This window comes from Oncorhynchus nerka, linkage group LG14 (assembly GCF_034236695.1).
Source record: "Oncorhynchus nerka isolate Pitt River linkage group LG14, Oner_Uvic_2.0, whole genome shotgun sequence".
Taxonomy (NCBI): Eukaryota; Metazoa; Chordata; class Actinopteri; order Salmoniformes; family Salmonidae; genus Oncorhynchus; species Oncorhynchus nerka.
In genome coordinates, this window is record NC_088409.1 from 15,932,370 (window position 1) to 15,956,346 (window position 23,977).

General features: G+C 42.5%; 1 protein-coding gene across 1 annotated transcript; it reads right to left on the reverse strand.

The window, feature by feature from the left end:
- Positions 1-1,666: 1,666 nt before the first annotated feature.
- c4b (complement C4B (Chido/Rodgers blood group)) lies at positions 1,667-23,741 on the reverse strand. Its single transcript, XM_065027506.1, has 41 exons — positions 23,619-23,741; positions 22,156-22,345; positions 21,869-22,034; positions 21,480-21,550; positions 21,208-21,299; positions 20,959-21,041; positions 20,683-20,770; positions 19,576-19,702; positions 19,226-19,367; positions 18,989-19,101; positions 18,731-18,892; positions 18,393-18,563; positions 17,670-17,861; positions 16,942-17,085; positions 15,063-15,192; positions 12,622-12,693; positions 12,280-12,492; positions 11,992-12,103; positions 11,833-11,903; positions 11,588-11,727; positions 11,269-11,484; positions 11,097-11,157; positions 10,905-10,994; positions 10,618-10,824; positions 10,436-10,511; positions 10,100-10,292; positions 9,652-9,759; positions 9,293-9,455; positions 8,988-9,199; positions 7,780-7,938; positions 7,509-7,571; positions 7,345-7,435; positions 7,063-7,240; positions 5,013-5,103; positions 3,909-3,983; positions 3,718-3,817; positions 2,798-2,887; positions 2,473-2,568; positions 2,280-2,363; positions 2,002-2,134; positions 1,667-1,883 (listed from the first exon to the last, which is right to left on the reverse strand). The coding sequence occupies exons 1-41, from the start codon at positions 23,684-23,686 to the stop codon at positions 1,742-1,744; spliced, it is 5,175 nt and encodes a 1,724-aa protein (XP_064883578.1). The 5' UTR covers positions 23,687-23,741; the 3' UTR covers positions 1,667-1,741.
- Between the last annotated feature and the right edge of the window lie 236 nt (positions 23,742-23,977).

A 23,977-nucleotide genomic window follows, 5' to 3' on the forward strand; every position in this document is an offset into this window, starting at 1 on the left:
TCCTATTTCGCAACAAAGCTTCCTTCACTCATGCTGCCAAACATACCCTCGTAAAACTGACCATCCTACCGATCCTTGACTTCGGCGATGTCATTTACAAAATAGCCTCCAACACTCTACTCAGCAAATTGGATGTAGTCTATCACAGTGCCATCCGTTTTGTCACCAAAGCCCCATATACTACCCACCACTGTGACCTGTATGCTCTCGTTGGCTGGTCCTCGCTACATATTCGTTGCCAAACCCACTGGCTCCAGGTCATCTATAAGTCTTTGCAGGTAAAGTTCCACCTTATCTCAGCTCACTGGTCACCATAGCAACACTCCCCCGTGACATGCGCTCCAGCAGGTATATTTCACTGGTCATCCCCAAAGCCAGCACCTACTTTGACGGCCTTTCCTTCCAGTTCTCTGCTGCTATTGACGGAAACGAATTGCAAAATCACTGAAGTTGGAGACTTATATCTCCCTCTCTAACTTTAAGCGTCAGCTGTCAGAGCAGCTTACCGATCACTGCAGCTGTACACAGCCCATCTGTAAATAGCCCATCCAACCAACTACCTACCTCATCCCCATATTTGTTTTTTGTTTTTCTGCTCTTTTGCACACCAATATTTCTACTTGCACATCCTCATCTGCACATATATCACTCCAGTGTAAATTGTAATTACTTCGCCACTTTTGGCCGATTTATTGCCTTACCTCCTTACTTAATATGCACATACTGTATACAGATGTTCTATTGTGTTATTGACTGTACGTTTGTTTATGTGTAACTCTGTGTTGTTGTTTTTGTTTCACTGCTTTACTTTATCTTGGCCAAGTTGCAGTTGTAAATGAGAACTTGTTCTCAACTGGCCTACCTGGTTAAATAAAGGTGAAACAAAATAAAAATAAAAATATCGTCAGTGTATGTTCCTTGTATTTATTGCCATGTGCTTAAACACAATTATTAAATAAACCTGTAAACATTATGGATGTTTTATGTTTCTCATTTCCTTCATATTGTTGGTAAAGTTGGTCAAAGACTGAATTACATGTTGTGGTTAAAAATGCCATTTTATTGATCTTGATAAGTATTGAAAGTGGATGTTACAAACACTGAAATACATGACTCGATAAAAACATGTCATTTTCTAGATGATGTGTTGAGTATGCATGTTAACGTGTCAGTAACCCAGTTACTGGGTGCAGCCATTCAACATGTACTCAGATACAAAGTCTTTAAATTACATGACTCGATAAAAACATGTCATTTTCTAGATGATGTGTTGAGTATGCATGTTAACGTGTCAGTAACCCAGTTACTGGGTGCAGCCATTCAACATGTACTCAGATACAAAGTCTTTAAATTACATGACTCGATAAAAACATGTCATTTTCTAGATGATGTGTTGAGTATGCATGTTAACGTGTCAGTAACCCAGTTACTTACTGTACTCAGATACAAAGTCAGCCATTCAAGATGATGTGTTGAGTATGCATGTTAACGTGTCAGTAACCCAGTTACTGGGTGCAGCCATTCAACATGTACTTTCTTTAAATTACATGACTCGATAAAAACATGTCATTTTCTAGATGATGTGTTGAGTATGCATGTTAACGTGTCAGTAACCCAGTTACTGGGTGCAGCCATTCAACATGTACTCAGATACAAAGTCTTTAAATTACATGACTCGATAAAAACATGTCATTTTCTAGATGATGTGTTGAGTATGCATGTTAACGTGTCAGTAACCCAGTTACTGGGTGCAGCCATTCAACATGTACTCAGATACAAAGTCTTTAAATTTTTTGCATGTAGGCCTGTTCTTTGATCCTTGGCACTTTTTCTCATTAGGCACTTGTTCAATCCAGGTATTTGATTCCAAAAGGTATTGCATCCTAAAAGTCAAACAGAGAAATGGTGAGACATTTACCAGGGAAGTCCAGTTCTCACAGAGTAAGACCTTAGTGGTAAAAACATCATCAGTTGTCTTATGACATCATAGCCAGAACTTACTGGCCATTCGAGTCGGTGGTGGAGCCATCTTTGCCCATGATGAGGTATGTCTTCCCTGTCTCTAGCTGTCCTTTACACTGGAGCCTCTTGGCGAACACTCGCACTTTGCTCTCCTCCAGCTTCACATCTCCGGCTGGCAGAAAGAGGGCACAGAGTTACCATCGTTACCATGACCGTAGAAAGAAGTATATGTACTATCTATGGTTACGTCTTCATGAACATTCTAGTCACAGACAGAGATCTCAAGTCAGGATTGGAATAATGGTTTTATCACTTACTGGCTCGGAGTACCTGAGTCACATTAGTTGTGTAGAGTTCAAAGTTACTCTTCACAGACATACTGATGACTTGGACAATGAAACCTAAAACAACCAGATTTAAAATGAATTACTAGCTTCACCTTATTTGTCCCATACTGTAACTGTTAAATGATTGACCTGTGTCATACTCATAGCTAAATTGTCTACTGACCGTAATCCACAGTGGGGGAATAGCAAGCATGTTCAAAACGATCTTTCTTCTCTAGCTTCAGTGGTCCAAAAGTGCCCTTCTCTTTGTGGCAGGGCCCTAAAAAACCAATGGGACTTTCTTTAGTGTAATACAGACCCTAACCAATGGAACCAGAACCAATGGGATAGTCCCAAAATGGTAAAATCCCGCCTTTAAGGCCCTACAGGCAGGCTCAATCAAATTGTCCACACTATTAGAACCCAGGTCTGGTGCCATAACAGTGAGAGAATACTTCAATAGGGTAACTGAGAGAATGTTGGCGATAGTGATAGAAATAACAACTTACTCTCTGAACACTGGCACACATCCCCTGAACACAATGTTGAAACCATCTTGCTTCTTTTTGGTGCAGCATAGAAAGTAGTACACTTTCTGTCTGTGATAGTGTGTGTGTGTGTGTGTGTGTGTGTGTGTGTGTGTGTGTGTGTGTGTGTGTGTGTGTGTGTGTGTGTGTGTGTGTGTGTGTGTGTGTGTGTGTGTGTGTGTGTGTGTGTGTGTGTGTGAGAGAGAAAGAGAGATAGAGAGGGGAGGAAGGAAGGGACAGAGGGAGAGAGGGAAGGAGAGGAGGGAGAGAGGATAGAGAGAGAGAGAGAGAGAGAGGGAGAGAGATAGAGAGAGAGAGAGAGAGATAGAGGAGGGAGAGAGGATAGAGAGAGAGAGAGAGAGGAGGGAGAGAGGGATAGAGAGAGAGAGAGAGAGAGATAGAGAGAGAGAGAGAGAGAGATAGAGGAGGGAGAGAGGATAGAGAGAGAGAGAGAGAGAGAGAGAGAGAGGATGGAGAGAGGATAGAGAGAGAGAGAGAGAGAGAGAGAGAGAGAGAGAGAGGAGGGAGGGAGGATAGAGAGAGAGAGAGAGAGAGGGAGGGAGGGAGGATAGAGAGAGAGAGAGGGAGGAGAGAGAGAGAGAGAGAGAGAGAGAGAGAGAGAGAGAGAGAGAGAGAGAGAGAGAGAGAGAGAGAGAGAGAGAGAGAGAGAGAGAGAGACAGAGAGAGAGAGAGAGGGAAAGGGGAGGGAGGTGTATGTTAGCAAAGACAGACAGACCGGGAGGAAGAGAGAGAAACAGTGACAGATGGGGAGAGATAGTTAAATTATGCATTATTTTTTAGTGATGGCTAATATATTCAGAAGACTATTTTACAGATACAAAAAAATCTGTCAAGGTAAAAAAAAAAGTAGAGAATAAACGTGAAAAGAAAGCCTTGTATACCTGGTTCATAGTAGTCATAGAATGTGGCCGGAGCAGGCTGCAGTAAACCTATAGTTACTGTCTGCACAGCCCTAAACGTTACACACTCCCTTTCCTCAATCTGGACAGAGACAGAAAAAACACCTTTGGGATTTTCGATTTCACACTGTTCCACCGAGTTGCTTGTGTATTCGTGTCTGTGTGAGTCTCACCTCATTAAAGTACAACAGCACTTTGCCATGTGAGACCTCGTAGTGAGAGATGTATTGTTCATCAGGGTTCTTTAGCTGTGGAGAGACAACAGTTAGAGAAAGAGGAAGGGAGGAAAGAATGATCGAGGGATGAAAAGAGGGAAAGGAGAGAGGAAGGAATGATCGAGGGATAAAAAGAGGGAAAGGAGAGAGGAAGGAATGATGGAGGGATGAAAAGGGGGAAGGGAGAGAGGAAGGAATGATGGGGATGAAAAGAGGGAAAGGAGAGAGGAAAGAATGATGGAGGGATGAAAAGAGGGAAGGGAGAGAGGAAGGAATGATCGAGGGATGAAAAGGGGGAAGGGAGAGAGGAAGGAATGATGGAGGGATGAAAAGAGGGAAAGGAGAGAGGAAAGAATGATCGAGGGATGAAAAGAGGGAAAGGAGAGAGGAAGGAATGATAGAGGGATGAAAAGGGGGAAGGAGGGAGGAAAGAATGATGGAGGGATGAAAAGGGGGAAGGGAGAGCGGAAAGAATGATCGAGGGATGAAAAGGGGGAAGGGAGAGAGGAAGATCAGGGGATGAAAAGGGGGAAGGGAGAGAGGAAGATCAGGGGATGAAAAGGGGGAAGGGAGAGAGGAAGATCAGGGGATGAAAAGGGGGAAGGGAGAGAGGAAGATCAGGGGATGAAAAGGGGAAGGGAGAGAGGAAGATCAGGGGATGAAAAGGGGGAAGGGAGAGAGGAAGATCAGGGGATGAAAAGGGGGAAGGGAGAGAGGAAGATCAGGGGATGAAAAGGGGGAAGGGAGAGAGGAAGATCAGGGGATGAAAAGGGGGAAGGGAGAGAGGAAGATCAGGGGATGAAAAGGGGGAAGGGTGAAAAGATCAGGGGATGAAAAGGGGGAAGGGAGAGAGGAAGATCAGGGGATGAAAAGGGGGAAGGGAGAGAGGAAGATCAGAGGATGAAAAGGGGGAAGGGAGAGAGGAAGATCAGGGGATGAAAAGGGGGAAGGGAGAGAGGAAGATCAGGGGAGAGACTGACAGAACATTGGTTACTAAAGAAAAGTAAAGGGAGGGGGTTGGTAACGTGTTTATACAGACTCTATATGATGATGAAGACTCACCTTGTCCAGGTCGTCTGTCTGTGCCTCAAAGCCACTGAGCAGTGTGATGTCGGCTATGGACATTCCTGTGAGATTCCTGGTCAGACTATGACTAAAGAATACAAGTTAGTTAGCTTACTGAAAAACCACTGCCCTATCGCCTAGGCCGTCACAAAATATTCCTCCCAGTCACAAATCTTCTGTTATTTGTATATTCATGACAGAATCAGTTCCCTCTCTGTTTAACTGACCTCACACAGACCTCTCTGTTTAACTGACCTCACACAGACCTCTCTGTTTAACTGACCTCACACAGACCTCTCTGTTTAACTGACCTCACACAGACCTCTCTGTTTAACTGACCTCACACAGACCTCTCTGTTTAACTGATCTCACACAGACCTCTCTGTTTAACTGATCTCACACAGACCTCTCTGTTTAACTGACCTCACACAGACCTCTCTGTTTAACTGACCTCACACAGACCTCTCTGTTTAACTGACCTCACACAGACCTCTCTGTTTAACTGATCTCACACAGACCTCTCTGTTTAACTGACCTCACACAGACCTCTCTGTTTAACTGACCTCACACAGACCTCTCTGTTTAACTGATCTCACACAGACCTCTCTGTTTAACTGATCTCACACAGACCTCTCTGTTTAACTGATCTCACACAGACCTCTCTGTTTAACTGACCTCACACAGACCTCTCTGTTTAACTGACCTCACACAGACCTCTCTGTTTAACTGATCTCACACAGACCTCTCTGTTTAACTGATCTCACACAGACCTCTCTGTTTAACTGATCTCACACAGACCTCTCTGTTTAACTGATCTCACACAGACCTCTCTGTTTAACTGATCTCACACAGACCTCTCTGTTTAACTGACCTCACACAGACCTCTCTGTTTAACTGACCTCACACAGACCTCTCTGTTTAACTGATCTCACACAGACCTCTCTGTTTAACTGATCTCACACAGACCTCTCTGTTTAACTGATCTCACACAGACCTCTCTGTTTAACTGACCTCACACAGACCTCTCTGTTTAACTGACCTCACACAGACCTCTCTGTTTAACTGACCTCACACAGACCTCTCTGTATAACTGACCTCACACAGACCTCTCTGTTTAACTGACCTCACACAGACCTCTCTGTTTAACTGACCTCACACAGACCTCTCTGTTTAACTGACCTCACACAGACCTCTCTGTTTAACTGACCTCACACAGACCTCTCTGTTTAACTGACCTCACACAGACCTCTCTGTTTAACTGACCTCACACAGACCTCTCTGTTTAACTGATCTCACACAGACCTCTCTGTTTAACTGATCTCACACAGACCTCTCTGTTTAACTGACCTCACACAGACCTCTCTGTTTAACTGATCTCACACAGACCTCTCTGTTTAACTGATCTCACACAGACCTCTCTGTTTAACTGACCTCACACAGACCTCTCTGTTTAACTGACCTCACACAGACCTCTCTGTTTAACTGACCTCACACAGACCTCTCTGTTTAACTGATCTCACACAGACCTCTCTGTTTAACTGATCTCACACAGACCTCTCTGTTTAACTGATCTCACACAGACCTCTCTGTTTAACTGACCTCACACAGACCTCTCTGTTTAACTGACCTCACACAGACCTCTCTGTATAACTGACCTCACACAGACCTCTCTGTTTAACTGATCTCACACAGACCTCTCTGTTTAACTGACCTCACACAGACCTCTCTGTTTAACTGACCTCACACAGACCTCTCTGTTTAACTGACCTCACACAGACCTCTCTGTTTAACTGACCTCACACAGACCTCTCTGTTTAACTGACCTCACACAGACCTCTCTGTTTAACTGACCTCACACAGACCTCTCTGTTTAACTGATCTCACACAGACCTCTCTGTTTAACTGACCTCACACAGATCTCTCTGTTTAACTGACCTCACACAGACCTCTCTGTTTAACTGACCTCACACAGACCTCTCTGTTTAACTGACCTCACACAGATCTCTCTGTTTAACTGACCTCACACAGACCTCTCTGTTTAACATACCTCACACAGACTTCGTATTCAACATCGTTTTCAGAATTCCGGCTTTGCTGAGTATCTCTTCTGTGTCTGCTGCGAGCGTCAAACCACTCAATCGCTGATCGGGGGACATCCTCTTCCTCCCTTTTCTCTCCGTCTCCATAGTCACCCTCATAGTCGTTGTAGTCTTCAACAATCTGGGCTGAAGAAACAAAGTGTTTTCATAGTGTACTCGTGGAACTCAGTCACACACATCCTAACCTGTAGTAAAAGGAGCACTGAATCAGAGTGGTGCTGTGCGCTCACCAGTGTACTCTACCCTCCCCTCTACTTTGACTGTGATTGACAGAAGGTTACAGTCGTCTGAGGTGTCCAGTAGATGGTAAGCTTTCGTAACCTGCCAGACAGATCAATATATTACCAGTTTGAATGAACATCAATAAATATTTTTTGATGAGAAAGACGCTCACCTTCATCTTGGCTTTTCCCTGTCCCGTTAGGGCTACGTTAATGATAGGATTACCAATCAGTCTCTGGCCAAGTAGAGACAGAGAGAGAGAGTTACGTGTGTGTGTGTGTGTGTGTGTGTGTGTGTGTGTGTGTGTGTGTGTGTGTGTGTGTGTGTGTGTGTGTGTGTGTGTGTGTGTGTGTGTGTGTGTGTGTGTGTGTGTGTGTGTGTGTGTGTGTGTGTGTGTGTGTGTGTGTGTGTGTGTGTGTGTGTGTGTGTTGGAGTGGGTATACCTTCAGCTCCGTTTCTACTTTATCCCCCTTGTTGTCCAATGACAGCTTCTGAATGTCGCTCTTCCCTGGAATAGTGAACTGTACCTCCACTTCTGTGATGGGAGGTTGGGGCCTGCTCAGTGCATACTCAGAGAGAGCCTCCAAAGCCACTATAGTATCCTAAAGACATTAAGATGAATGCTTAGACTGGATACAAATTGAAAGTAGACATTTAGCATGTTATTTCTACCAAATGGTGTAGTGTAAAATGTCAAATGTCCATCGACTCTCAATGAGTGGGACTATCACCCTTGGGTCACTGTATCAGTAGAATATCAGTATTGTTGGACTGAATATGAAGGCGGAAAATTAGCAAAACATGCTAACTAGGAACAAGGAAACTACATGCACTAGGAGGCAATGAAGCTGCCACATCATGTTTTGGCATTGTTTGGCTCTCCATCTATACAGTATATCTCACCTGTGAGGACTTGAAGTCTCCTCCATCAATACAGTATATCTCACCTGTGAGGACTTGAAGTCTCCTCCATCAATACAGTGTATCTCACCTGTGAGGACTTGAAGTCTCCTCTATCAATACAGTATATCTCACCTGTGAGGACTTGAAGTCTCCTCCATCAATACAGTATATCTCACCTGTGAGGACTTGAAGTCTCCTCCATCAATACAGTATATCTCACCTGTGAGGACTTGAATTCTCCTCCATCAATACAGTATATCTCACCTGTGAGGACTTGAAGTCTCCTCCATCAGTACAGTATATCTCACCTGTGAGGACTTGAAGTCTCCTCCATCAATACAGTATATCTCACCTGTGAGGACTTGAAGTCTCCTCCATCAATACAGTATATCTCACCTGTGAGGACTTGAAGTCTCCTCCATCAATACAGTATATCTCACCTGTGAGGACTTGAAGTCTCCTCCATCAATACAGTATATCTCACCTGTGAGGACTTGAAGTCTCCTCCATCAATACAGTATATCTCACCTGTGAGGACTTGAAGTCTCCTCCATCAATACAGTATATCTCACCTGTGAGGACTTGAAGTCTCCTCCATCAATACAGTATATCTCACCTGTGAGGACTTGAAGTCTCCTCCATCAATACAGTATATCTCACCTGTGAGGACTTGAAGTCTCCTCCATCAATACAGTATATCTCACCTGTGAGGACTTGAAGTCTCCTCCATCAGTACAGTATATCTCACCTGTGTGGACTTGAAACCTCCTCCATAGTTCTCCTGTGAAGTCAGCCAGCAGGCTGCAGAGTTTGCCCACTCTGCGTCCTTATGAGCCACTGCAGTTAACAGGGCATAGGCTGTAGTCTCTACTGTTATGGCCTCTGTTGTCGGTACATAATGTTTCTTTTCCTCATTCACCATGCCAGCGTTAGCATACCACCCACGGCAATGGTCTTCCCCTGTCAAGAGCAGTCAAAGAATATCAATGTCAGCAGCAATCCCCCATCAGCCCCACCATTCTGACCTATAACAGGAGTGGAATAGGACAATACCTTCAGTTGCCAGTCCTTTGAGTTTTTCCCAGGCAGGCTCAGCCTGTTTCCGGTCAGACAGACAGACTGACAGACAGTAGGCTGTTATGGCCACAGCGTAGGGCCTCTGTAGCCCCTCAACACGTGAGAGCAGGTAGTCGGTGGCTTTGGAGATAATGGCTTTCTACACAAACACAAACACAGACCATTCTGGTTAAAAATAGGAGCATTTGATGTCTCTGTTTTTCTTCTTCTCCAGGATAGAGACGGATGATTTAGACGGATGATTCGGTTGAAGTCGGTTAATTGGTAACACAATGAAAAAGTACACTATACTAAACACTTGTGAGTTAATAAGGAAATATGTCCACCTATCTTACCGTATCGCTACGCTCCTTGTTGTCTGTCAGGAAAGGGAGGGAGCGATTTAGAGCCACAGTTATGAAAGCAGTCATGGAGACATCTCCCTCTATCCCTCCAATGCCTCCCTAGAGAGAAAAAGAGACAACTCAACAGATAAAGAGAAAATACAGGAGGGTTGCCAGTTCCAGTCCTGCGTCTGACTGAATTGGCAACCAGAGGGTTGCTGGAATGAAATCCTAGATGCCTTTGCCTGCTGTTGTGCTTTTAAGCAAGGCACTTAACCCCCACGCTCCCCAGGCGTCCAGTGTGGAAGCCTCCCACACCTCTCCAAAACCTGTCTATGTTATGTGTGTCTTTCGGAGGAGTTGGGTTAAAAGCGGAAGTCAAATTTCGGTTGGACCTTGTGTGAAACTGCCCAATAAAGTGATCTTCATGTTAAAACTAGTGTTTTGAATAATCCTCTACCTGCATTTCCCGGTGTATGACTGGGTTAGGGTCCGAGAATGATCCATCCTCCTTCTGTTTAACCAGGAGGTATCTGACTGAATCAATGATATGCTGCTCAGACACACCCTGTGCCCATCTCCCCTTCTCTCCACCGCCTGCATTCTGACGTTCTGCCACCAGAGACATCACTTTCACAACAAGGCCCGTCAGCCTAGAGAGGAAGGGTAACAAACACTGTGATAGGATCGGCCAGCTCCAGTCCTGGAGAGTTGCAGTGTTTACAGGCTTTTATTCCAGACAGACAGAAAACTACAGTACCACAAAAACAAGCAACGTAAAGAGAGATGTACTGACCAGTAACTGGTGGGATGGTGCGTCCAAGCTCCATACGATCCATCACCCTTTTTAAACGTCAAAATTCTCATATAGCCTGACAGAGAGAGAGAGAGAGAGAGAGAGAGAGAGAGAGAGAGATTGTATTTTGTGTTTCTTACTATAAATGAAAATAAAACATCTTCATTACAGTTCTCCCACACCTTGCTCTGTGAACTGGAGGGCCGTGTCTCTGGTGCCAGCGGGCAGCTCATACCAGCGCTGGCTAAGGTCCAGATAGCGGAGGGCCAGGGCTGTGGGGGCCATACGTTTCATAGTCTGCTCTGCACATCCATGAGGAGCATTGAGCAAGCTTCTAACCCCATCGGGAGAGAGCAGGGTCGTGGAAGTGGACTTGCCAAACAGCTCCCCTGGGGAATGGACGAGATTGGATATTAAACTGACAATACTGTTGTGAAGAGAAATGATTGGAGGGTAAAATGAGTCAGACCTTCCATCTTTACGAAGATATTGGTGCTGGAGCCAGGGACTGTGTTGTCTGGTAACTTTCCATCAATCGTGAAAGATTTGCGACTCTTCCCTGACAACAGAGAATGAGAGAAGCTGGTTGGTGCTTTTTATGCCATAAACTATTTACGTGAATAAAATGCTGTCATCATAGATATTCTGTTAGCAATCTCACCAATATTGCCATTCAGGTCAACAAAATGAGTTTCCTCCACTCTCTTCTCTATTCCCTCCGTCTAAAATATGAGCAACTATTATATTACATAAATGCAGTAGCTTTACAGTAATGGATCTTCAGTTCAATTTTTTGTAGTAGTAATTTTCCCCGATATTTTTTGTATACTTACTCTAACATTCAGAATCTTTTCAATAGCATCACTGCCGTCCTCATTCTCTATGTCATAAAGGCGTATTTTGATGGGTATGGGGCCGGTTTCCATGGGTACTGCAGAGAATGTGACGGCTGTGGAGGAGTGGGCCTCCACGGTGATGTTGACATAGGTTTTGATGGAACTGGAGCCTGGTGAACAGAGCTTGTCATTTCTCTCCATGTGGAGTGCAATCTGAGAAGGAGGAAGTGCTCCATCAGCTGTATGGCATTTCATATTTCTGTATATGCTTCTGAAGTGTTCAACTGTAGTACTACAGAAAGTGATTCAACTCTACCTGTGCAGCCTGGTCCCAATAGTTGTAGACAACAGGAGCAATAGACATTTGCTCAAATCTTTTGACTGAGTACGGCAGCCTCAGAGAGACAAAAACCTTCTTAAACACACGGAACTCATGTGGTTCTGCCACACAGATGCCTGCAGGAGGGACACACACAGACAGGTCCATTACTCTCCAGAATGACACCACATGTTCCTTACTGTCTAGGTACAGGAATATGAACCAATAGAGGAGGATGTTACCATGAGAAGCAGACAAGCTGACAGCCTGTATCTCCCAGGTGGTGATGGAATCAGGCAGAGCCACAGTATGACTAAGGGAGACAGAGAGAGAGACAAATTACAATAGTGTTTCAGACACATGGCGCCGATATACTGTGTGTCTAAATGTCCATTTCTCACCTTCCTTTGCCGTTTATATCGACCACTGTGAATGCAAAGCTTGGGGGAAAACTTCTGCGTATTTGCTGATTGGTTGTGTCAAAGAAGTCTTCGATGTCTGTGGCACTCGCAGCTGAGAGGAGAGAGTGTAGACTAAAGGTGTCACAATAATATAACCTTTTAAGATTGTATTCTCATCCAATCCTTTTAAGTTATAACAAGTCAGACATGTCTGTCTAAAGGATAGTGTCTGTTATCATGTTATACATGTTAGAATGGTAATATCCCCAACAATCAAGTCATCCTCACTCCTGCCATGTCCTCTCTGGGCGTCGTCTCGTTTCTTCTTCTCCCTCAACTTCTCTCCCTCTATGCAGCAGTCCAGGAAGGCCTTGACACAGACATGGTCCTTATTGGCTCGTGCCACTCTCTCGGCTCTCTGCTGACACGTCCTCAGCATGGGGATCTGGGACAAGCCATGAGAACAACACTCCTGCAGCTTGGCGTCTGAGTAACTGGATTCTGGGAGTTGGAGATGGTGAGGTAGTGACAAAAGGTTTTAGTTCGTACCTGCCAGGACTGATGAACAGTCTCTCCCACCACCTCAGGCAGCAGTTAGTGACAGTCAATAGTAAAGTAACGTTGTAATACTTATGGACACCATCTGCTCCTGGAGGTCCAGGGAACGCCTCTGTCGTCTGAAGCCTGACTCACAGTTAAACCCTAAGACAAACACACATACAGTAGGGTGAAGACCATCAAATCAAAACATCAACATATTGTAGGTTTTGAGCAACTATGATGTCATTAATGCTTTGTTGAAATGTACGTCTGAGTTGGTGTTATTTTTTCAATTTTTTTTCCCTTTATGTTGAAGGTTGGGATTTAAGTCCCAGCCAATGTCATGTCTAGTTTAGTGGATCCATGTCTGTGAAATGTTAAGTTGTCTACCTCCTAAAGGGGTTTTAACCCTATCCCAGAGAACATCATTCAGAAACTATGGACCAAAGAAGAAGCAGTTGTCTACCTGTCATTCAGAAACTATGGACCAAAGAAGAAGCAGTTGTCTACCTCCTAAAGGGGTTTTAACCCTATCCCAGAGAACATCATTCAGAAACTATGGACCAAAGAAGAAGCAGTTGTCTACCTCCTAAAGGGTTTTAACCCTATCCCAGAGAACATCATTCAGAAACTATGGACCAAAGAAGAAGCAGTTGTCTACCTCCTAAAGGGGTTTTAACCCTATCCCAGAGAACATCATTCAGAAACTATGGACCAAAGAAGAAGCAGTTGTCTACCTCCTAAAGGGGTTTTAACCCTATCCCAGAGAACATCATTCAGAAACTATGGACCAAAGAAGAAGCAGTTGTCCTGTCATTCAGAAACTATGGACAGTTGTCTACCTCCTAAAGGGGTTTTAACCCTATCCCAGAGAACATCATTCAGAAACTACCTCCTAAAGGGGTTTTAACCCTATCCCAGAGAACATCATTCAGAAACTATGGACCAAAGAAGAAGCAGTTGTCTACCTCCTAAAGGGGTTTTAACCCTATCCCAGAGAACATCATTCAGAAACTATGGACCAAAGAAGAAGCAGTTGTCTACCTCCTAAAGGGGTTTTAACCCTATCCCAGAGAACATCATTCAGAAACTATGGACCAAAGAAGAAGCAGTTGTCTACCTCCTAAAGGGGTTTTAACCCTATCCCAGAGAACATCATTCAGAAACTATGGACCAAAGAAGAAGCAGTTGTCTACCTCCTAAAGGGGTTTTAACCCTATCCCAGAGAACATCATTCAGAAACTATGGACCAAAGAAGAAGCAGTTGTCTACCTCCTAAAGGGGTTTTAACCCTATCCCAGAGAACATCATTCAGAAACTATGGACCAAAGAAGAAGCAGTTGTCTACCTCCTAAAGGGGTTTTAACCCTATCCCAGAGAACATCATTCATTCAGAAACTATGGACCAAAGAAGAAGCAGTTGTCTACCTCCTAAAGGGGTTTTAACCCTATCCCAGAGAACATCATTCAGAAACTATGGACCAAAGAAGAAGCAGTTTCTACCTCCTAAAGGGGTTTTAACCCTATCCCAGAGAACATCATTCAGAAACTATGGACCAAAGAAGAAGCAGTTGTCTACCTCCTAAAGGGGTTTTAACCCTATCCCAGAGAACATCATTCAGAAACTATGGACCAAAGAAGAAGCAGTTGTCTACCTCCTAAAGGGGTTTTAACCCTATCCCAGAGAACATCATTCAGAAACTATGGACCAAAGAAGAAGCAGTTGTCTACCTCCTAAAGGGGTTTTAACCCTATCCCAGAGAACATCATTCAGAAACTATGGACCAAAGAAGAAGCAGTTGTCTACCTCCTAAAGGGGTTTTAACCCTATCCCAGAGAACATCATTCAGAAACTATGGACCAAAGAAGAAGCAGTTGTCTACCTCCTAAAGGGGTTTTAACCCTATCCCAGAGAACATCATTCAGAAACTATGGACCAAAGAAGAAGCAGTTGTCTACCTCCTAAAGGGGTTTTAACCCTATCCCAGAGAACATCATTCAGAAACTATGGACCAAAGAAGAAGCAGTTGTCTACCTCCTAAAGGGGTTTTAACCCTATCCCAGAGAACATCTTCAGAAACTATGGACCAAAGAAGAAGCAGTTGTCTACCTCCTAAAGGGGTTTTAACCCTATCCCAGAGAACATCATTCAGAAACTATGGACCAAAGAAGAAGCAGTTGTCTACCTCCTAAAGGGGTTTTAACCCTATCCCAGAGAACATCATTCAGAAACTATGGACCAAAGAAGAAGCAGTTGTCTACCTCCTAAAGGGGTTTTAACCCTATCCCAGAGAACATCATTCAGAAACTATGGACCAAAGAAGAAGCAGTTGTCTACCTCCTAAAGGGGTTTTAACCCTATCCCAGAGAACATCATTCAGAAACTATGGACCAAAGAAGAAGCAGTTGTCTACCTCCTAAAGGGGGTTTAACCCTATCCCAGAGAACATCATTCAGAAACTATGGACCAAAGAAGAAGCAGTGTCGACACTAGACAGCTGTTTTGTTTAATCACACTACGTTCGTCATACCCTTCCTCATCCTAGATAGCACATGAGAGTTGGAGATGAATGACAAGCCAGCGTCATTCAACACAGAGGCTGTATCTGAGCCGCCACCGTATGAGCAACCGAGGTCATAGGACTGCATGGACGAGAATACCTGTAAACAGCACACAAAATATTCACACTATTAGTCAAAAAGAGCCGTTTGGTCTTTATTGCATAGAATATATTTATACCTGTACATTATAAGGAGTGAGTTTTAGAGGAAATAATGTTGAGGAGACAATATGTATAATTATTATTTAGTAAATAGTAGCTTGTATATGTGTATATACAGTACCAGTCAAAAGTTTGGACACACCTACTCATTCAAGGGTTTTTCTTTTCTATATTTCATATTTTATATTCTTCAAAGTAGCCACCCTTTGACTTGATGACAGCTTTGCACACTCTTGGCATTCTCTCAACCAGATTCATGAGGTAGTCACCTGGAATGTATTTCAATTAACAGGTGTGCCTTGTTAAAAGTTCATTTCTGGAATTTCTTTCCTTCTTAATGCGTTTGAGCCAATTAGTTGTGTTGTGACAAGGTAGGGGTGGTATACAGAAGATAGCCAAGACTAAGTCCATATTATGGCAAGAATAGTTCAAATAAACCAAGAGAAACGACAGTCCATCATTACTTTAAGACATGAAGGTCAGTCAAAATCTTAAGAACTTTGAAAGCTTCTTCAAGTGCAGTCACAAAAACCATCAAGTGCTATGATGAAACTGGCTCTCATGAGGACCGCCACAGGAAAGGAAGACCCAGAGTTACCTATGCTGCAGAGGATAAGTTACCAGCCTCAGACTGCAGCCCAAATAAATGCTTCGCAGAGTTCAAGTAACAGACATCTAAACAGCAACTGTTCAGAGGAGATCAGGCCTTCATGGTCAAATTGCTGCAAAGAAACCATTACTAAAGGACACCAACAAGAATAAGAGACTTTCTTGGGGAAAGAAACACGAGCAATGGACATTAGACCAGATGGAAATCTGTCTTTTGGTTTGATGAGTCCAAAGGTGAGATTTTTGGTTCCAACCGCCGTGTTTTTGTGAGACGCAGAGTAGGTGAACGGATGATCTCCGCAAGTGTGGTTCCCACCACGAAGCATGGAGGAGGTGTGATGGGGTGGGGGTGCTTTGCTGGTGACACTGTTGATGATTTATTTAAAATTCAATGCATACTTAACCAGCATGGCTACCACAGCATTCTTCAAAGACACGCCATCCCATCTGGTTTGCACTTAGTGGGACTATCATTTGTTTTTCAACAGGACAATGGCCCAAAACACACCTCCAGGCTGTGTAAGGGCTATTTGTGATGGAATGCATCAGATGACCTGGCCTCCACAATAACCCAACCTCAACCCAATTGAGATGGTTTGGGATGAGTTGGACAGCAGAGTGAAGGAAAAACAGCCAACAAGTGCCCAGCATATGTGGGAACTCCGTCAAGACTGTTGGAAAAGCATTCCTCATGAAGCTGGTTGAGACAATGCTAAGAGTGTGCAAAGCTGTCATAAAGGCAAAGGGTGGTTACTTTGAAGAATCTAAAATCTAAAATATATTTTGATTTGTTTAACACTTTTTTGGTTGCTATATGATTCCATATGTGTTTTTTCATAGTTTTGATGTCTTCACCTTGATTATATAATTTGAATATAGCAAAAATAAAGAATACCCTTGAATGAGTAGGTGTTCTAAAACTTCTGACTGGTACTGTATATTCAAAAAATATATATAAGGGGATTAGAAATTATGCAGACAATTACATTGATGGAAGCTACAATATTTCTGCAATATTAAAGCTGATGTGCCCCCACCCAACAAATGAAATAATAATATTAAAATAATAGTAGCTTGCCTGTTTGGGGGTGAGTTTGTTGTGGGCATTGAGAGCATAAATAGCCTTGTCCACAGCCAGCAAGGCAACTTTGGCCCTCTGACCATTTAAGTCTATCTCCAGCTTCGCCGTGTTTCCAGGTAGATATTCATCTTTTGACTTTACCTAGAGCATATAAATATACATGTACCCAGAGCATATAAATATACATGTACCCAGAGCATATAAATATACATATACCCAGAGCATATAAATATACATATACCCAGAGCATATAAATATACATATACCTAGAGCATATAAATATACATATACCTAGAGCATATAAATATACATATACCCAGAGCATATAAATATACATATACCTAGAGCATATAAATATACATATACCTAGAGCATATAAATATACATATACCTAGAGCATATAAATATACATATACCCAGAGCATATAAATATACATATACCTAGAGCATATAAATATACATATACCTAGAGCATATAAATATACATATACCTAGAGCATATAAATATACATAGGAAAAGATTAGGATGATAACACCAAATACGTATCATTAGTAAATGACTCTGAACTGAATTGTAACTTATTAACAGTGAGCATAGATGAAAGCCTTTATTTCTCTTTGTTTGTTTTGTGTTTCTAACAGGCTTTGGCCACATTGCTGTCTGATACTCCAGAACTCTCTGGGTCAATGCTGATGCTGATCTACTCCAGTCATTGTTCACTCACCTTCACTGTCCCCTCACAAGCATCGTCCACGTCTACCCACACAGAGTCAGTAATGATGTCACCTTTCTGATCATAGTAGTAGCCAATCAGACGGAAGGAGGGGGTCATATCAGACGTGATTGGAAGCTGAACCTTTGTTAAGTCCCCTGATTTGACAGAACCCTGTTTTGTTAGCACTCCACGGCTGAAAACCTGACGATTAAAAACAGAGAAGTGATTGTTTTTCACTTATAGAACTTTTCCACCATGTCCTGTTCCTTGTGATTTCAATTCAATTCAATTCAAGGGGCTTTATTGGCATAGGAAACATGTTAACATTGCCAAAGCAAGTGAAGTAGATAATATACAAAAGTGAAATAAACAATAAAATGAACAGTAAACATTACACTCACAGAACTTCCAAAAGAATAAAGACATTACAATTGTCATATTATGTACATATACAGTGTTATAATGATGTACAAATGGTTAAAGTACAAAAGTGAAAATAAATAAGCATAAATATGGGTTATATTTACAATGGTGTTTGTTATTCACTGGTTGACCTTTTCTTGTGGCAACAAGTCACAAAGTTTGCTGCTGTGATGCACACTGTGGTATTTCACCCAGTAGATATGAGAGTTTATCAAAATCGTGTTGGTTTTAAAAAATGTTGTGGATCTGTGTAATCTGAGGGAAATATGTGTCTCTAATATGGTCATACATTGGGCATATATCTCTCACCATGTAGTAAATAAACCCATCCTCTGGTGGCCCATTGAAGACTTTGAATACAACGGAAAGGGTTTGACCCAGCGTCAGAATCGTTTGGCTCACGCTCACGCTCAGATAGGTGTTGCCAGGAGACGATGTACGATTGACGTCTTTGGTCATTTTCTGGTCATCTACAGTCACCTGATGGAAACAGAGAGGGGAAAACCACGGATAAAAGAAGAGAGAACCAATCCAAAGTCTTTAGTTTCATATGATTCCTTCAGTGTTTAGTTCACAGCCTATTGCTGTATTGCTTGAAGCTACTGCTAGAAGCTACAGTTTTATGTGGACTATTTTGTTATACTTACCTCCACAGTAATGTCACGATCAAGATTGGGAAGGTTAAAATCGTGCCACACTGCGCCCTGCTGGTTAGTCTTTACAGTTTGGTCTCCATCCTGGAGTTCTGGCAGATGCATTCTCACTGGCTCTCCAACAGCTGGGGAACCATTTGGGAGACGGACCACCACCTAACAGATCACCGGACAAAACAATATACAGTTTATCATTTCACAGATAGACATTGTTCAATCTAACGTATCTCTGTCATCCAAATTGAGGCTTACCACTACACTGAGAGGAACTCCAGGGATGTAGTGAGAGCGGGTACGGGACAGGTCTACAGTATAACGCTGGGAAACAACAGGAAGAGAGACCTCTGCTTCCTGTAGCTCACCACCTGGTGAAGGGATAAAGTCAGTACACTACCAATATCCTTTAGTTGTCTTGTACCTACTGTATGACTGTACCACATTTCAAAAGTCTCTTTTTGTTCAAACTAAGAACAACAACTGATGCCTTACTGATGATGTCAGTGACAGACACGGCCATGTAAAGCTGTGCTTCGCTCTGGACCACTTCTGAGAGGGTGGTGTTGAGGTTGGATTTGAGTTGCTCTAGGAGCTTGGATTCTTGGAGAACCGCCGACCCCTCTCCATCTTGTATCTGAGAGAAAAAGGCAAGCGACAGGTTTTTGGTCAAACCATAACTCAAGCTTTGCTTAAACCAAAATGTTGTAACTTTATGTAGAAATAGGTTGGCCGCCACGTCAGTTGTCCTTCAGAGCTCCCAGAGCTTTAGTCTTTGTGAGTCTTCTTCTCTGATCGAAGAGTACATATATTTTGATTGAAATATGACGCATTTATCCTCTCACCGATCCAGTCAGCTCCAATCCTCTGATGAAGACAATCCTGTCTTTTTCACCATCTGGCCCCTGTGTTTTCTCCTTCAGTCCAAACCGGCAGTGGAAAGCTCCCTTTATACTCTCACCATAGGAGTACCTGAGGGGGAAATACAGTGAGGTCAGACCAACTGACAGAGTTCTATAACATATTCATAGATTTGATAAACATTTAGAGGACTTGTACTTGGGTGAATGTCTCAATGAGAACCACATAGCCCGAACTAAAGTTACATTTGCGTGCTCAGTCCCCTCCTGTACTCCCTGTTCACTCATGACTGCACGGCCAGGCACGACTCCAACACCATCATTAAGTTTGCAGACGACACAACAGTGGGAGGCCTGATCACAGGCAACGACGAGACAGCCTATAGGGAGGAGGTCAGAGACCTGGCCGTGTGGTGCCAGGACAACAACCTCTCCCTCAACGTCATCAAGACAAAGGAGATGATTGTGGACTACAGGAAAAGGAGGACCGAGCACGTCCCCATTCTCATCGACGGGGCTGTAGCGGAGCAGGTTGAGAGCCTCAAGTTCCTTGACGTCCAAATCACCAACAATCTAACATGGTCCAAGCACACCAAGACAGTCATGAACAGGGCACAACAAAACCTAATCACCCTCAGGAGACTGAAAAGATTTGGCATGGGTCCTCAGATCCTCAAAATGTTTTTCAGCTGCACCATCGAGAGCATCCTGATGGGTTGCATCACTGCATGGTATGGCAACTGCTCGGCCTCCGACTGCAGGGCACTACAGAGGGTAGTGCGTACGGCCCAGTACATCACCGGTGCCAAGCTTCTTGCCATCCAGGACCTCTATACCAGACGGTGTCAGAGGAAGGCTCTAAAAATGTCCAAAGACTAGAGCCTCCCTAGTCATAGACTGTTCTCTCTGCTACCACACGGCAAGCGGTACCGGAGCACGAAGTCTATGTCCAAAAGGCTTCTAAACAGCTTCTACCCCCAAGCCATAAGACTCCTGAACATTTAATCAAATGGCTACCCTGAATGGCTACCCAGACATTTTATTTTCAGCACTTTGTAAGGAGCTAGATGTTGTATCAGGATTAAATCTTACTTGGCTAAAATTGTGAAGGTGAACTGTTCAGTGTTCAATAGAAAGTAGCTTTGCTTAGGTATGACGGTCACCTCAAAGCTCGGCAGCACTGAAACAAAACATGTTCAGAAGAACAAAACATCTCTTATCCTTTCTCCATGTGGAAGAAAATGTATAAATAATAGCATGAATACAATTTCAGTAAAATATTTTAAGAAAGATTGGCTTTAAACTTGAAATATTCAAATGGTAAATAGAGTAAGTTGAGCAAAGGAGATAAAAAGAGAAAATAGGAACCAAATTTCTTGACTTGGAATTCTGCAGTAACAGCATTCTTTTCATCTCCTTGGTAATGAGCCACGATCCTCCACACACCCATTCTATAATAAAACACACCAGGTATGATATTAGGTTGTCTTATTGTAATGTATTGTAAATCATGTCATCAATTGATCAAATAAGGATAGTTGCACAATATCAGTCAATTAATAGATGCTAACGTTGAATAATTGTGTAATTTCTATAGCACATAATATACGACTGTACTCTGAGACATCAGGGATATTAAAAGGGATATTGGTGAATATTCCATCCGTAGCTCTCTTAAGAGTCTTCATTATCCGGTTGCCCGCAGCATTCTACCAAGGAGATACAAATCAGTTACAATACAAATCAGTTACTATTTCACAACTCTTTCAAACATCAAAACAAGCTTTTTGTGGCATCAAAGATCTCCACCACAATGATAAACATTTCAACACTTAATCAAATGAAATATAACAACGGAATGTGGTCAAAAATGTCAAGTTTGTACTCACAAAAATAGAGATCTGAAAAACGTCATCATGGGGCTTCATTGAGTGGTTGAGGGTAAATATCCTGTATCTCACTGGTAAAAATAAAATCCTAATATAATATCTTAATTGTAAACCTTTGACCAATATTAAAGTTGTACTTGGGGATTTTGGCAGTGAGGTCCTTGATCTACTTCCCCAGAGTCAGATGTCTATAGGTGTCTTAGCAGATACGCTAGTTAGCATTGGCTCGTGAAACTACCTCTAACTTGCTTCATACTGGACACAGACACATAAAAATGATACCCACCAGTTCATCTGACTCTGGGGGAAGTAGATAAGGGGGCCTCATTGCCAAAATCCCAAGTATCCCTTTAAGATGGGGTTCTATTTCAGGTAGACTGTAGATGTACCTAGCTGTGTAGGGTTGTAGATAGGCTGGTCAGTCTGAATGAAGATGTAGCCTCTATGTTGGGAGACTAGGACCCTCACCATCTTTCTGTCTGTCACCCCATCCATCTCAGCCACCAGCAGAAGATTGGGAATATCCACAAAGGTGGGCAGCTTGTCCCTTTCTACCTGCAAGGTGGGAAAAACATTGAAATGAAACCAATAAGACCTAATGTCTCTCCTTTTTCTGGTTTGTGATATAGTCTGTATGGTCATTAATTTTATCAAGGCAAGTCTCACTAAGTCATACCTCTAGTTCCACAGTTTGGATCTGTCCCTCCTCAGTACACACAGTGCTGCTCTTTTGAGACATCAGATGTGTAGTTGCCTCATGCTCCAGGTAGAGGGTAACACGTTTATTCAGGAGGGCTTTACCCAGCTGGACATAAACACGCTCCTTCACCCCCACATGGAACACATTGGGAGCTGAGATAAAGAACCTGAGCCAAGAGAAGGTAGCATTTAGAAGACTGTATCTACCACCCAATACTTTTAACAGTCTAGAATGTAAAGTATCACATTCAGAGACAAAAACCTAAAGATGTTTTGTTGGTCAAACACCAGTATATCAAAAGGCTAAATGTGCCAGTCATTCAGAGGCAGTGAAGTACTCAGATTAATCTGAGTTGAAACATTAGATCAGAATACAACTAATATAAACGTCTCGCACTGTAAAACATATTGTGCTAGTTCCACTTTAAAAAATGTAGGCAACTATTTCCATCAGCTTTTTGAGGATTTCCAACATGAGGTATTTTTAGGTATAATATACTTACATTTTAGTGTTTCACAAACACTAATATATTAAGTCCAGCATAAAAATGACTAAGAGACAACTTAGTGACTTAGTGACTAAGAGACAACTATATGACTAAGAGACAACTTCATTTGATCTACTTAATCTTTCTGTTTAGTTACTTTCATTGATTGTGTTAAACAGTGTTTGTGTTAAATATGTCTTTATGTATTTCATCGCTTGGCATCTTTATCCCCTGAAACAGGAATGATTGAGAGCAGAGCTTATTCCACTAGCACTAACTGGAGGTAAAGTTGCAAGCATTGTAGATTTATGTATTTGCCTCTGTCAAGAGTGGGGCATATGATCTAACTAATAGTGAGAATGGGTGGTCACATCATTGAATGTCAATCTGCCCTACGGTTTGGATATCCGTTCATCTTGGTCCATTACACCTCATAGCATAACAAACTGTTTGATACTAACGTAGAAATGGGATCTTTTCATTCTTCAAACGTGCAAACAACATTGTCTAAAAGTATCGTAAAGTTTTTAAAAAAGAACCACATGGCAAGTTGTTGGAAGAACTTAAAATTCTTTAGTTGAAAGGAAATACTATGATAATTGTTAAACACAATTTTCCTTGTAGTTGTTTTTACACACAAACAGTTGTGTAGATGCTGCATTTATCTTATGCTGAATTCATTATTTTTTGGGGGGTGAGGTTGATTGAACAAGTAATGTAAAGTACTAATTATATTCAAGTAAAGATGACAACTACGCTTTTTTATGTCAAAATAATTATATTTTCAAGTATAATTGACTAACCACCTGAATCCTTTTTTACAGTGCATGTGACCATGCTAAAACATAAGTACAAGTCAGTTGAAGTTAAAGCTACATGCACATACAGGACACAGGAAGGCACTGATATTACATGGTGAAATGTTTCCTGAGGATATTGTTGAAACATTTACCTGTCCTGTCCATGTACAGACTCAGCAGCCAAAATGAAGAGCACCATAAAACAGACGGGAGAGCCCATGGTTCTGGTTCACTGTCTCTCCTCCTGCTCTGTCCACAGACCCTATCTTCACAGTTTTATTCACTCAGTTTATATAGATCTCTCCCTTTTCTCTCTTTCTCAATCCCCATGTCAATCTCTTATGCTCCTCCCTTCCCATCTCCCTCTGAGACAAAAGTTATGTAATTTGTAGTCACTGCCTGATTGAGGCAGGATGCCACTTACTGTCAACCATCAATAATCAAGAAATTGGCACAACTTCATTGAAAAGACAACTGTTGTATAGTTCTCTTCAACTGGTTGGTTCAAGAT